This window comes from Seriola dumerili, unplaced genomic scaffold (assembly GCF_002260705.1).
Source record: "Seriola dumerili isolate Sdu_G_001 unplaced genomic scaffold, Sdu_1.0 BDQW01000044.1, whole genome shotgun sequence".
NCBI classification, from domain to species: Eukaryota; Metazoa; Chordata; class Actinopteri; order Carangiformes; family Carangidae; genus Seriola; species Seriola dumerili.
The window spans coordinates 258983-274138 of record NW_019174299.1 but is presented as its reverse complement, the minus strand read 5'-3'; the positions used below and the strand labels follow the sequence as shown (position 1 = coordinate 274138).

Here is a 15156-nt window from a genome sequence, read left to right as displayed (position 1 = left end):
AACCCTTAGGAGTTCACACATCCATATGCACAGGGCACATCCCAGGCCAACAGAGCTCTATCAATAGTCCCACACAAAATGACCCAGTAGGATCCAGCTCTGTGCACCACACACAGGACTTTGCATTTTCTCTGCTGGACCAGGTAACAGACAGAGACACTAGAGCTTCACTGTATCAAGAGAGGACAGACAATATTGAATCTCAGGGAACGGGCAGCAGTACTCCAACCATAGAGGTTGAACCCCCTCTCTTGGACATTGAGGGAATACAAAACCCACAATGATGACATGCAGTATCTTGTTGTGTTACTGTCTGAATATGATGACTTTACTGTACCTTTTAGTGTAAAGTTTCCATTTAATAAAACGCATGAACAACTGTTGAAACCTAACTGTCGCAACTGAATCAAATTTTTTTTAAGGATTGTGTTCATGGTTTTATATGATAATAACATTATTTGTGAATTTTGGTTGAGATTGCTTACTGGTCTACAGGGATCATGACAGGGACTACGCATTAACAGACTCTCCATAGGTGTGCAAACCATGCTCTCTGTCTCAAGCATTGAATCAGGTATCAGGTACACCACAAGACATTATTACAGGATTGATTTGCTGTTGATATTCACCTCAAATCACATAAATTATAGCAGCAAAGTGCACATACACTTGACATTCAAGCTACAAGCTATGGGTATGCAGCACAACTCAGTTGTGACAGGTGGTTACAGCAACAAAATACAAGGCTTAACATTTCATCACACTGAGCAAACCTGACTACCCTGTAGATCTTCTCCACTTACATCTTGATTCAAAATGAGAAACAACTGGACCTGCTCAGCATTTTTATACCTATACCACAGACCACAACTGGATGTTAGCTGCAAAAGTAAAACCTGTTTCAATGTCCAAATGGACACCTGACTATTGTTTTAAGACAGAGTGTAAAAATTGTGTACCTATTTTTTAGGGAACCTTATGAATGATATAAAATGAACCCCTGTAACATGTAATGGAGTGATTGAGTCACATTTATTTCACAGTTTTGTCTATATTTAATAGCCTACAGTAAAATATGTTGTGCAAAGTAAAATATGTGTTTAATAATTCATAATATAAGTCAATAAGACAACCAAGGGTTTACTCAATGTTACATGGTATATCTCTATCTATCTATCTATCTATCTATCTATCTATCTATCTATCTATCTATCTATCTATCTATCTATCTATCTATCTATCTATCTATCTATCTATCTATCTACACACAAAATTGTGATTATGATTATTGCAGTTCCTGATCATGACCAGTAGAGGACAGCAAGCGCACATGATTCAAATTAGACTCTGGTAAGTCTTCATCTCTAACTAGTGTCCAGGAAGGCACAATATAGTACAGACAATTCATGTACCTCACTGTCAGTGAATATGAACTAAAGGCTCAGATAGTACAGGCTCAAATTAGGGTCAAAAAGATTTTCAGCGTGTAAAGTGATGTTCGCAGATAATTCCAAAGAAAATGAACCTTTGTAACCTTTAAAATAAATCTGCATGCAAGATTCAAATTTGTGCATGTGTAGAAGACAGTTCTGACTCTTTGCTCTTGCTCTTCCATCTCGCTCCAGATGACTACATTGATACAGGCTCAAATTTGGGTCAAAATGATTTTCAGCTTGTAAAGTGATAAATAATCCCAAAGTAAGGCATACACCAACATCAAAAGTAAACTATGGAATTATAGAGAGACTCCTTGGTAAAAATACAATAATATATGTTAATTATTGTGAAGATAATTACCTTGGTCATGGGTCTCAAACACTTTAAAACATCTAAAAGCAATCTAATCAAATGGGGGTCTGTGGCTTATTTGTGTCACTTTAGGGGTTCTTAAAGTGAAAAAGTTTGAGAACATACGACAAAACTCCACTGCTGGAATCAAACCATGGATGTTTTGCCTTTATGAGACATGTTAGCCCCCAAAGCACACCATTAATTTTTATTTCAAATATTTACACCACTTAACTATGTCAGTGTCAGTTGTCACTCTGCCACTGTTCAGATGTCACGGAAAAGTGAAAAACAAACAAGTTTGTAAATAAAAACCTGAAAACAACATGTAGTCGACTCTTTCTTTCATACGTTTCTTTTTCATTCACTAAGTGGATTACTAAACTTATGTTTGCTCAATTATGTTAAAACCTGCGTTTGCACAATTATGTTAACATACCACAGTGTGACTCTTGCAATAATAACACAGAGGATTATTAAAGAGAGTATTTTTGTTCCTTTATATTTCAAAATGTGTCAAATCTGCTGCGGCCGAAAAGTCTTTTTTTGTTTAGGAATGTTCCTAACTGAGTGAAATGACCTGGATGTAATTCAGTGTCAGTTTGACGGCCCCATGTCCTGGGTGTGTGTTGTATTGTTGCTGTGTTGTGTTTTGTGTTCACGCAAGTTTCTGGATGGGTTGAGCTGGAGGCCATCAACGAAGTGGAGGCAGCTGGCCATTGTCCTCAACCTAGATTATATAAAACTTCCCCATCCTGTCACCACATCATCTTCTGTTGGAGTTCTGATTTTGCAATTTTGTTATCTTTGTTAAAACACTAATTTCTGTTGCAAAAAAATTCCTTTGTTTTAGTTACATCCGTGTGTGCCTTCCCTTATTTGCTATGGTCTCAGAGCCGGGCCATAACATGAGCCATGTTAAGAGCTGGTCGAATTCTCTAAATGATAAGACAGGAAGCACTGAAGCTCCTTTCCTTATCTCATTTAGCACAGGAAACACTGCACCTTCCTTTACAAAAGGAAAGGAGAAATACTAACCCACAATTCCTTGCCTCAACAACATCTAAAGTGACTTAACATTTCACCACAGCAGACTCATGTAAATGTAGACGCAACAGAGCACCTGTTTTATGTTTATGACACAATCCTTATGTAAATACTTGTATGATTGACCGCACCCCAAATCCATCAATATAGATTTCTTCTCTTTTAAATCTGTCCAGTTAGGAGTCATCATGAAGAACAAGCATATTGAATCTCATCATAATAACAAAATACTACAACTTACATATAAATGTTCCACTAATTCCCCTCCCATTATGGAATGCACTAAAAATGAATTTTCTCTTCGTAAGTCCTTCACATCTTTCCTTGAGCTCATGACGTTTTCCATCGAGGTCAAGGAAAAGTAGTTAGAAAAGGAGATTATTTTGACTTTTTGACTGCAGCCTTGAAAGCAGTTGCTTGGTGCCACAGGCTGCCAGTGCCCTCACCTTTAACTTCTGCTTTCAGTATGATGGTCTGCTAGAGGCATACAAACTCGACCACACACTCAAGTGGAAACATAAATACATTCTGACACACTCATATACCCTCATACTCAAACGAGTTAGTCTTGCATGTACTGTACTATATATAATATAGGCTATATGTATGCATGTATGTACGTGCATGTATGTATAGGAACTGAATGTATATATACTGTATGTATATGCATGACAGTATATATACATGTGCAAGTGAGGTATTCAATATTGGCTACAACTCAGTCACCTTCTGTGAAACCACAAAAAAGGAGTGGTCTGTGAAAAGTGGCACTTCCACCTCATCACGGACGGGCCTTTGACTGGTGTTTACCTCCATCAGTAGCAGATAGGACAACCACTGCAGTACCACAGATAGCCTACTCAGGCACAATGGTATTTGGGTGTGACCATCAGTGCGGCAAAACTCAATTTTTCAACCCACAGCAGTTCATGCACAATTTCTTGTAAGAGCCAGATTGCAATAGTGTCACATGCAGCAGAAAAGCCCTTGCAGCACATTCTGTGGGGTGAAAGGAAAGTACTCTGTGTTTGATCATTCCATGAGTAGTAAAACTAAGGCCTGGTGTCATACTGAAGTTATACTGAAGCTGCAACTTTTGAATTTGCTGCAGACATATGAATTTGAACTACAGTTTTGATTCACGTCCTTTACGTATTTTACTTCTACTTCACTACATTTGAGAGGCAAATATATTTCCTACTCCTTTACAAATTTTACAAATAAAAACAGATTTTTACATGTGAAACACATCAGCTTACAAAATATGATGGATCATTATGGAATAAAGTAGCACGCAGTATATAAAATAATTAAAATTAGCTTCTCCTCAGTCGCATTATTGTATCAATATTAATATTGCAATATCATTTAATACAAAATTCTGAAAGTGGCAGTCCTGCCCAGTGAGTACTTCTGCTTTTGATACTTTTTGGTGATAATGCTTTCACTTCCATTAAAATTTTGATTGCAGTATTTGCAACAGAGAATGTATGAATTATGAATACTACTATTTCAACCACTGCTTTAGTCAGATAAAGCTCTGTAAATGTGATAAAAGGCTGTGGCAGGAGAGCAGGTTGATAGCAGAGGGAGTAGACATCCTGGGACTCCTGCAATGAGCACCCAGATAAACAAGTACTGGGAGGCGGTGCCATTTGGATGGTTTGTAATTAGTGTGTCCTTCTTTAAAGATCCTGGGACAGAATTCCAGGAGAAGAGTAGGTTGTCTAGCTATTGACTAAACTTTGATGTTACTCAGTTTTTTCCTTTTTTTTTTCTTAAAATTAATTTGTGACCCCAATTTCTCTGCCTGCAGCTTCGCTTAAACATTTACAGAACACCACAGACGACTTTTTATTTTTATGTAACTGTGAATGATCTATGAACATGTGATTTTTAAAATGCGTTAGCATTGACTTTACATCTGTGGGTCCTGGAGGCTGCCGCTACACTTTGGAACAGAGCAAAGACGTTCAAAACACCTTTCAGCTGCCACAGTAAGTAGTGAATGGTCTTTTTCAGAAATCTCTACTTTTAGGTAGAGTTAAATGTACTTGCACTGGTTATGGCATCCAAGTTAAATCATTATAATACATATTGTTAATTATTCCTTTTCCTGCAAATAGTAACAGAGCAATTCTGGTTTGTTTAAAGAAAATTTGACATGGATTTCTACTGTTGGTCCTCGTGATGTTTTTCAGTGAGAAAGTTATACAGGAGATTTTTGTGTAAAATGTCAATATTGACTTATTTAGGTTAATACGTTTATGGTGTTGACCATGGTTGTTGTGGTAGGATGTAGCGCTGACCCGTCTGTTGACCGTGAGATAGAGATGTGTTGATTCTGGCTGGTTTGTGTTGACTGTTGTCCCATCAGTGTTGACCTGCTAATAAATTCCAACCAGGGGGGACTGTGTGTACTTTCAATTTGCAAGGAAACATCTGGCGAAAAGTCAAAACCCACAACACACTTTTCCTTGAATACAAAGTGTATGTCTTTGTGTCAACATGTCAGAAATGCTTCTGAATGATTACTTTTAAGTCCAGGATTATCAGGTGATATATACATGTTTTTTTTGCTGTGGTAATTCTAATTATGTCCTCTCCTCCACTACCAGCGTGTCCTCAGAAGTAGAACAAATTCATGGAGAAGAGACTGACAATAGGTCTGACTCTGTTCCTAACACTCTGCCTGGACATACCAGAAGTTGGAGGGCGGAAGGATGGAGCCAATGGAGAAAACACTCAGAAACGTTCATCACGATCTTCAGATACAAAAGGAGGTCGTTGCTCCTACACCTTCATTGTTCCACAGCAAAAACTGACAGGGGCGCTGTGTTTGAACACGCAGTCTGCTAGTACCAACCACTCTGAGGTGGCAGTGCTGCGGGCGGAGCTCAGACGACAGCAGGAACAGCTGGAGAAGCTCCGGGGCCAGATGGATCAGGAGGGGGCCCTTGCCTTGGAGGTAAGAGCCCTGCGCAAAGAGAGTAATAGCATGAATTCTCGCATTGCCCAGCTCTATGCCCAGCTGCTACATGAAGTCATACACAAAAAAGACCAGGCTTTGGAGCAGCGAAGACTGGAGAACCTCCTGCTAAATGCTACGACACAGGTGAGCAGAGAACAGTCCTTGTTGATGTTTGATTCATGTCACCGCAAAGCTACATCTTATCCTAATCATCATCAAATTCATCCTATGTCTGCTATGGGTGGTGGAACATCTCAGGCACTGCAGGTGTCCAGTAATTACAGGGAGCTGGAGAAGAAATATGGAGCCCTTACCTCCATGATGAGCTCCCAGAATCAGTTTATTGCTCGTCTGGAGAAGCAGTGCCAGTGCAGGGACTCCACCCACCAGTCCTCTGCGGTAGGGAACAAACTGCGGTCTGCATGTTACAAATTTATGCTGGATTTGTACAAAGGAACTGAGAATAGTGTGTTATTTTTGTGTTGGTCTGGACAGGTGATGACTGAACCAGCAAAAAGCCACTCTAACGTGCATCCTAATTACAGCTCTGAAGCCAACGAAATGACCAATGACGTTCAAAGGGACCAAAGTGTTCCTCTACAACAGCAGGAAAAAACAGGGGGAGTTCATTCCCTCCCCACCACTACAGCTAACACTCCTACAGAGCCTCCTTTCATTAGTTACCCTGTCACAAAGACTCCAGGTACATCTATGTCAGACATGTCTTTTAGCAGAAGTGCTTGTTTAGACTCAAACCTGTGTGTATAAGTGTGCCAATCTTCTGTCAGGGCTATTTAATTGCTTAGATAAGCAGCAGAAGCTGAGGGAGTCAGTGACCTGATGGTGGGAGCTCTATCTCTCTGGGAATGCCTAAACAATGTCAAAAACAGCTAACAGCTCTTATCAGAACAGAGAGGGCTTTATAATGAAGACACACTTGTAAGCACAGACATATGAACTACAACATTTGTTGAAGCTTTAAATGTCACTGCGGCTGTAAACCTACACAACTGGAATGTCTCAAGTGACAAAATAGAGAATTTGAGCAGTCCTTCCAACAAGTCAGCAGAACCAGAGTGTGTGACTCAACACTTCCCAAAACATCTGATGAAAGACTGCATTGCGTGGTATTCGCACAGTTGCTACATCTAGTTGATGTGAGCGGGGACAACCAGGCATTGTCACTTGATATTTTCCTCTATGTATACATTTTCTATGTGCACATTCCTGTGGTCAGCTTATCACTGTGACATGAGACACTGAACATGTGTTGGGAAAAAATGCTCCAGCTCTAAACAGATAAGCCGCAGTGATGATGAGATCTTCCTGACGCTAAAACAAACAGAATTCCAAAACCCTGTGGCACTTTTTTTTTGTGTCCAATTATCACCACTAAGATAAAGTCTGTGCAGAAGCATACGTTTTACACAAAATAAATTGTCAAGTGCTGGTAACTTAATTTCAAATGTTTACAAGAAAAGAAATATGACAGTTTGCGAAGATCCAGTCTGTCTCAATTTGACTTGGTCAGAACTACAACAGACATTAGCAGCAATGGCTGTTCAATACTACATGATGCATAATAATATGACTTGATAGTAAAATTGTTATATATAATATTACATTTGTGCATATTGATTTTCTTATTATGTCTCTCTTACCCTCACTTGATTGCATATTTTCTCAGGGCCATGGCGGGACTGCCAGCATGTGCTGGAATCAGGTGAGACCACCAGCGGGATCTACCTGCTCCGCCCGCAGAGTGCCAACCGCCTAATGCAGGCTTGGTGTGATCAGAGTCAGGCTCAAGGAGGGTGGACAGTCATCCAGCGAAGACAGGATGGGTCGGTCAACTTCTTCAGGACTTGGGAGCAGTATAAGGTGATTTCATGTACCTTTAAATCTGCAGAACACACTAGTGTTCATTAATTTTTTTATGGTAGAAACAAGACTAAGAGTCTGCAACTGGGCTTCAGCATCTTAGTTTAGCATGTTAGCATGCTAACATTTGCTAATTTGCACTAAACCCAAAGTACAGCTGAGGCTGATGGGAATGTCATAAGTTTTGCACATATTGAAAAGTTGGGGGATCACCAAGGTGATTACAGTTCATCCTGATAGTGCCATGAATGTTTTTACCAAATTTCCTGGCAATCCATACAATAATTGTCAAGACATTTCATGTCAACCGTGAGGAAGAATCAGAGAATCACTTAACATTCAACAAAATTTTGTGCCAATCCATCCAATTGATGTTGATCACTTAAGTAAAGTAACAACAACAACTTAAGTAACAACTTTGACCTGCTGGTTGTGCCAGAGGAAAAGACAGGGAATCACCAACATTGGGATAAATCCTACAGGGACCATGAATGTCAGTACAAAATTTCATGGCAGTCCATCCAGTAGATGTTGAGATATTTCAATCTGGGACAAAGTGCTTCATTGACATTACCAACCTTATAGCCAAACCATCAATATAAAATAGAGACATTGATGCAAATGAGCAACACCAAATAAATAATTTTCCTCAGATTAAACTTGTGTGTTGGTGTCTTACAGCAAGGCTTCGGGAACCTAGATGGGGAGTATTGGCTTGGCTTGGAACATCTCTATTGGCTGACTAAACAGGCCCAATATAAGCTACGGGTTGCTCTGGAGGACTGGCAGGGCCGGCAGGTGTTTGCTGAGTATGATAGCTTCCACCTGGAACCGGAGACTGACTGGTACCGACTGCGGTTAGGACAATACCTAGGCAATGCAGGGGACTCCCTCTCATGGCACAACAACAAGGCCTTCACCACTCTGGATCGAGACAAGGATAGCTATACAGGTTTGCTCTCTCCCCACTCCTGTGTGTCAGCTCTCTGTTGGAATGATGACTCTTTCTGTTTGTAACTTTTACTGTTCTTCTGTTGTGTTATCAGGTAATTGTGCTCATTACCAGAAAGGAGGCTGGTGGTACCACATGTGTGCCCACTCCAATCTGAATGGTGTGTGGTATCGGGGTGGACACTATCGCAGCCGCTACCAGGATGGGGTCTACTGGGCAGAGTTCCATGGAGGGTCCTACTCCCTCAAACGAGTTTCAATGATGATCAAACCTAGATAACATTTGGGTTGAGGAGATGTGAGAAAGAAACATTATGTGAATGATATTAGGATATTAAACAATGTGAAAGTGTCTGTTTAAGAAAATGTGTCTCTACATAGGCTATGTAACTGAGTTTGTATAGCATGTGATTGCACTTGCTATAAATAAACAAACAGTTATGTACTGCAACTCAAGAGAACACATACAAATACACAAACGCGCTGCAAATTCAGAGATTATCTGCATCAGTTTGAAAACACATGCCCTGCAAATTCACTCAACACAACGATAGTGATTCAAGGGGCCACTAAAAAGTGATGAACCTGGCTGGGATTTGTTGTTCAAAGCCCATTTGTGACTTTTGAAGTTTAAACCATTGAATTACAAGTGCATCTTAGCCATGTTCGTCACTTTTTTTCTTTTTGATTTATTTTTTGCCCTAATTCCAGTAAGTCGGGGGGGGGGGGGGGGGTGTTGGAGTCGAACCCGGGGTGCTGCGGTTAGGATTCCGCCTTCATGGGTACCTCTTAATTTGCAGTGCGCTGATCTCACAGGGCCACCGTACATACAGATAACTGCCACTGCCGGCTTTGAGACATTGGCAGTTCATGAGGGATGTGCCGGTGGGGACTTGCTGAGTGTGTTTGTATGTACACGGTATAAACATATATGTACACTGTGATATGTGTAAATGTTAATGAGAAGAGTAGTGGGTCGCTGTACTTTTTAGGTGCTGAAATGTCGAAATAATGGCATATGACCCTCTCTAAGATAGCTAGTTAGCATCTGTGCTAAAAAATAACTTGCGAGAGAGAGAGAGAGACAAAGAGAGACACCTGCAGCGAGCCAGCTGTTTGACTGGCCAGTACATGTTCTTTTCCTGTTCAGACAATAAACGGCAGCATACAAAGATAAGCAAGCCTCCTGCCCCTCATTCTCCACACACAACGCAGAATCCAGGGATTGCCCTGAGCCCGCCGTTACACTGAAGTGCAGACTCACTGTAAACACATGTTTATTACAGGTAATTCAGTAACGTGTATAGACTGGGAATCACTGGATGATGGCTAACAGGAATGAAATTCACTTTCTGTTGTTGGCCTGTTACAATTTCGTGCCAAATTTAGATAATTTCCAATTTGCAACATGCTTTTCAGCAAAATTCTGCCAAATGAGTTCCTGTGTGAAAACTGAGAGACAAAGGCAAACAAATGGGAGGATGTCAACGGTTTCTGCATAAAACGTTGTGGTTGTGGCGTTTCCGTTTTATGCAGCTTCCTGTAAATTAAGGCGTTGAACTTCCCCCTTAGATTCCACACCACACTTTTTCGCTGTCAGCCTCTGCAATTGTAAGTAGTAGGCTAATTCATCATCATCATCATCTTCATTTTCATCAGGGCAAGCTCTGAGCCAGAACTGATCCAAGACCTGGAGCAGGGCATCCTCTGGACCATCCTGAAACACACTTGCCCTCCACCATCCACATCCTTCCTCCCGTATGCTGATCTAGCATGATGCCTCTCAGCATGTTGGGCTTCCTCATGCTCATGCCCTTACTGTGTGGTGAGTGATAATGATGCGCTACAATAATTGTATGTGTGTCTTAAATTTTATATGTAACTTTAGGGAGAGATTAAAACATATTTAAGAGATTAATCATGTTCAATTATTGGGGTAGTTTCTTGCTTGCTAAAGTTTCAGTAGCTCCATGTGTTAACAGTGATGGCGACAACTAAAAATGAACTGAAAAATGTACACTAGATGATTGTACTTAAAAAATAATAATTTCCTTGTGAGGTGCTGTAATTTTTAGGAAATTCGAATTTTTTTGTAGCCTTCGACATTTTAACAGAATAGAAAGAAAGTAACGTTTTTGAATAAAACTTGATCTTCTAACTAGGAGACGTAGGTGTGATAATGTTTGTGGTAAAAAAACATCCGTTGTATCTGTGAGAGTTGAGTAAACTCTAACTGCTAACTGCACAGCGAAATGTGGTGGATAAACGTCTTTCCGTAGCCTCTCTCTTCTTTCAGTGTGTCATTTTGTGTTAAATAACTTTTCCTTTTGGTCAGGTATCCTAAAAAGAGATGTTATTGCAACAGACTATCCCACTACATTCAATATTACAAATGTTTGTCATATCTTTTTTTTAATCATTACTATTATATAGGAGGATTGTATTTATTTTTTAAATTTATTTTATGAAGAACTAGTTGTAAGGACCTACATGTATATTGTGTCAGTATTGATCTTTTCACTGAACTGTGGTGATGTTCACATGGCTAAGACACAGATCTATGATTTAGCACTGTTTTTATAAACATGAAAGCATTCCTTGAGCTACAGAACTCAGCCTTACACAAAGTGATATGCATTGGTGACATGAGCCACCAGAGTGCAGCAAAGTCAACCATTAAAGTTCAAAAAGAGTATTACTGTTTTGTCTATCAGCAGATGCGGACAGCACATGTACAGATGACCTTATCCTGAATCCATCTGAGGTTATAGTAGAATATGGAGGGGAGGTCATAGTAAATTGCACCAACCCAGAAGACAATCATGATGGGATATACTGGACAAATGGGACCACAGATGTTGAGAAAGAGGAATATATGGCTTTTGTCACGTTGACAGTGACACCGTCAGACTGGGATGCAAGGGCCCAGTGCAAATTAATGCAGAATGGCAATGTTCATTGCACGAAAGACCTTGAAATCACTGTGTACAGTAAGTGTAATTTCAAATAGATATTATGTAGTGGAAAAAATATAAAAAAGAAAGAAAAAACAATATAGTAACTCCATTATCTAATTTTGTTTTGATAGAGAATCCAGACGGGATCGACATGTTTCCTATAAAGCATGAAGAAGCCACAGTGGAAGGGATGCAGTACCAGCTGCAGTGTGATATCTCTGAGGTTGCTCCTGTTCAGAACCTCACTGTGAGGTGGTACAAAGACAATGAAATAATCATGAGAGACTCTTTCACAAATACAACCAAACTACCAGTGAGTGAGTCTTCTATTTTGACAGTCAACATCAGCAGAAAAGACAATGGAGCTGAGTTTCGATGTGAGGCTCAGCTGGACTTTGGGCCATTTGGACCGAAACTTCCTACTTTTCTTGCCACACACAGAGTTGCTGTACGCTGTGAGTTAACATTCCGCTTTTTCCAGATTATTTTTACATTTTTATTTTAAAATTAGACTAGACAAGCCAAAGCTAATATGGTTCTCTATCATGTAAATGTTTGATTGATTTAAAAAGACTACATTTGCCTCTTCAGATGCCCCTGTGTTCACCAAAGACATTCCTGAAGTCCACTTTGTCGAAGAGGATAGCAATGTCACCCTGGACTGTGAAGCTAAGGGTCACCCTCTTCCTCACTTTCAATGGACCCATGATGGGGTGAATATGACGGAGTACACAGACAAGCTCATTATTGCTCGAGTAAACACCAACACAAATTACACCTGCATAGCTGCCAATAATCTGGGAAAAATAACTAAGACAATCCATGTTAATGTGATGAGATATCCCACGACGACACCTGCTGCGGCCAGAAACATGCCTGAGGAATCACCACTAGAGGGTATACTTCTGTCCTTTACATTAGTTTAGATATGGAATATGTATCACTAATATCTTCTCTTTTTTATCAACCTGTGGATATTGTTGACAACTTATTATTTATTGTGCTCCAAAATCAAATGCTAATGGAATATATTTACTTTTGAATGACAGATTGCCCCCTAACATTGACGCCTGCTGAACTTGTGGTTAGATTTGGTGATCCGGCTTCAGCTAATTGCACCACATCAGCCACAAACGCTTTAGGAATGGGCTGGGAGACTGCATTTGGAGGCACAGGGTTTGAAAAACCACCTATTGTCACCTGGGCTGTAGAAGAACTAACATACTGGCATTTTGAAGCATATTGCTACGTTACATTGCAGGCCCAGTGTAACGTGTCACTAGCTGTCACTCTTTATAGTGAGTATGAGTCTACACACTACTATACATTATCTTCTGTCTTTATCCTACAAATATTTTGATGATGTAAAGTAATGATGCCTTGCTTACAGAATCTCTTCATAGTTCATACAGTGCCACTTCAAAAGCAAAGTAAATATGGAAAATATAGCCTGAAATAGCATAGATCCAAATGTTTTAATCTGGAAATGAAATGGGCTCAACCATAAAACAAGCTGATGTTTTATGCAATTTACAGAGACTCCAAACACTGTGTCAGTCTCTGAGTTTCGTCCTGGTCCGATGGAAGAGGGCAAAGAGCACCAGCTAAAGTGTGACATCATCAGTGTGGCTCCTGTGCAGAACCTCACAGTGAAGTGGTACAGAGGCAATGAAAGTGTGATGACAGAAAGATTTAATGACACCACTGTGACCCCAGTTAATGTGTCCTCTACCTTAAGAGTGACTCCTAAGAGAGATTACAATGGAATACATTTCAGCTGCAGCGCTGAGCTGCACCTAGGACCGAATGGACCAGAACCTGTCCCTACTGTAACCTCAGAACCTTACATTGCTGATGTGCGCTGTAAGTTTTCCATTCAACTGTTTATCATATACTTTCAATAACTATTGCTAATAACAATTTTGGTCAATTTTAATCCATGCTGATGTTTATTTGTAGATAAACCACTGATACATGATTGTCCAACCCAATACACTGGTGTGGAGCATAACTTCAGCTTGAACATGTTACCCTGTAAAGTTGATGGGAACCCTCCACCTGATGTTAATTGGCTCTCTCAAGGAAAACGCATCAATGTGTCTCAGTCTCTCACCAGGGGCCAGTCGGGACATTACATAATGGAAGCTGTCAATACACTCGGCAAGAGCAATACCTTTGTTGCTATCACAATCGAATGTGAGTACATCGGACCTGCTTGATTGTATATTTCATTACAACACAGATAAACACACTTTTTGCATTATTTATTCACAAAAGTATTTTGATTCACAGATAAGCCTTCATTTGCCTGTGAAGATAGCTATAAAGTTAAAGAGAATGATGACTCCGCTGGTTGTGAACCAAAGGGAAAACCTTTACCCACCGTCACCTGGTATAAAGATGGAGAAATCATTTCCCAACAACCCTGGACAAAGCGTGATAGTGGAAAATATGTACTTCAAGCTAAAAACAAACATGGAACAGCCAATCACACACTCAGTCTTAATGTTCTGTGTAAGTTTTGATATTTGGAATTACAAAAATACTCTTTGTATGTTGTTTTGTTGCTTGTGAAAATAAGTGGTTTGAGGTTATAAATACAATTTGCAACGTATTATTTCTTCCTCTCAAATCTGACCCCTGTTCTGCACAGTTGCCCCTCAGTTCAAGAGAGCAAATGAATCCAAGGAGGTGACCCTGGGTCAGAATGTGACCGTTGACTGCAGTGCTGAGGGAAACCCTGGCCCTGTGATCCAGTGGAATTACACCCATGCAGTGAATGTGAGGGAGACCACTGGGGGGCGCCAGGCGACTATCGTCATCACAGGAGCCACGTCTACCAATGCTGGTGTTTACATCTGTGTTGCCACGAATGAAGTTGGGAGTGTGTCAAGATATGTCACTCTGGCGATGAAAGGTTATTATTATTGACTGAATGAAGTGGTAACTGATATCGATGTTACAATGCATAGGTTGCAATAAAAAGAAAAACATTTATTCATGGAGAAGTGAGAATTACACTTTCAAATGATGTTGCTTTATCTTGTTTGTCTTATAGGTAAAACCGCTGGCTTTCCGTGGATAGTCATTTTGGTGGTGTGCCTTTTCATAATCTTGACCATCTCAGTCATCATTATATACCTGCATTGGAAAAAACATGGACAATATAGCTTTGTTCCTGACAAAGTCATGGATGGTTCAGAGATCCCTATGACTACAAAGTCTGATGGGGTGAAAGCTTAGGATATTTATTACTTGCTGAATAGGTAAGATTAAATTAGCATAAATCATGTTTTCAAAACATAATCAGATATGCCATTTATCTTACATGGAGAGAATGGAATGCAAATATTTATATTAATCTCTGCTTTTGTATGGTACTGTCCTAACTTTATGCCACTAATACTGTAAAATGCCTCTTGTACAAAAGTCTTATGAGGGAGAGATTTTAATTAGGACCACAGGTGCATTGTAACATTGGTTTTTACCTGTAAGGTTTAACCTACCATTGATCTTTTTCTATTCTCAATAAAGTTACGCTGCACACTGTGTCAACCAACG

At 40.0% G+C, this 15156-nt stretch overlaps 2 protein-coding genes across 3 annotated transcripts; both read left to right on the top strand.

Annotated features, from left to right (window-relative positions):
• Positions 1–5479: 5479 nt before the first annotated feature.
• On the top strand, positions 5480–8918 carry LOC111217499 (angiopoietin-related protein 2-like). The gene is made up of 6 exons (XM_022739396.1): positions 5480–5950; positions 6065–6205; positions 6302–6509; positions 7494–7687; positions 8369–8639; positions 8734–8918. The coding sequence occupies exons 1-6, from the start codon at positions 5480–5482 to the stop codon at positions 8916–8918; spliced, it is 1470 nt and encodes a 489-aa protein (XP_022595117.1).
• A 1275-nt stretch (positions 8919–10193) lies between these two features.
• On the top strand, positions 10194–15150 carry LOC111217474 (hemicentin-1-like). 2 transcript variants are annotated; one of them, XM_022739362.1, is made up of 10 exons: positions 10194–10463; positions 11356–11628; positions 11727–12050; positions 12187–12492; positions 12645–12893; positions 13132–13458; positions 13555–13791; positions 13888–14109; positions 14249–14512; positions 14654–15150. In XM_022739362.1, the coding sequence occupies exons 1-10, from the start codon at positions 10412–10414 to the stop codon at positions 14836–14838; spliced, it is 2439 nt and encodes an 812-aa protein (XP_022595083.1). In that variant the 5' UTR covers positions 10194–10411; the 3' UTR covers positions 14839–15150. The 2 variants fall into 2 exon arrangements, with proteins under 2 accessions (XP_022595083.1, XP_022595082.1); XM_022739361.1 differs by having other exon boundaries at positions 11353–11628.
• Positions 15151–15156: the final 6 nt, after the last annotated feature.

What these genes read in the sequence shown, in the direction of transcription:
- LOC111217499 (XM_022739396.1), top strand. Translation starts at nt 5,480, where the DNA reads ATGGAGAAGAGACTGACAATAGGTCTGACTCTGTTCCTAACACTCTGC. An exon ending in CCACCCACCAGTCCTCTGCG is followed by an intron (nt 6,206 to 6,301) that starts GTAGGGAACAAA and finishes TGGTCTGGACAG; the next exon opens with GTGATGACTGAACCAGCAAA. An exon ending in GGACTTGGGAGCAGTATAAG is followed by an intron (nt 7,688 to 8,368) that starts GTGATTTCATGT and finishes GGTGTCTTACAG; the next exon opens with CAAGGCTTCGGGAACCTAGA.
- LOC111217474 (XM_022739361.1), top strand. Translation starts at nt 10,412, where the DNA reads ATGATGCCTCTCAGCATGTTGGGCTTCCTCATGCTCATGCCCTTACTG. An exon ending in ACACAGAGTTGCTGTACGCT is followed by an intron (nt 12,051 to 12,186) that starts GTGAGTTAACAT and finishes TTGCCTCTTCAG; the next exon opens with ATGCCCCTGTGTTCACCAAA. An exon ending in TGTCACTCTGGCGATGAAAG is followed by an intron (nt 14,513 to 14,653) that starts GTTATTATTATT and finishes TTTGTCTTATAG; the next exon opens with GTAAAACCGCTGGCTTTCCG.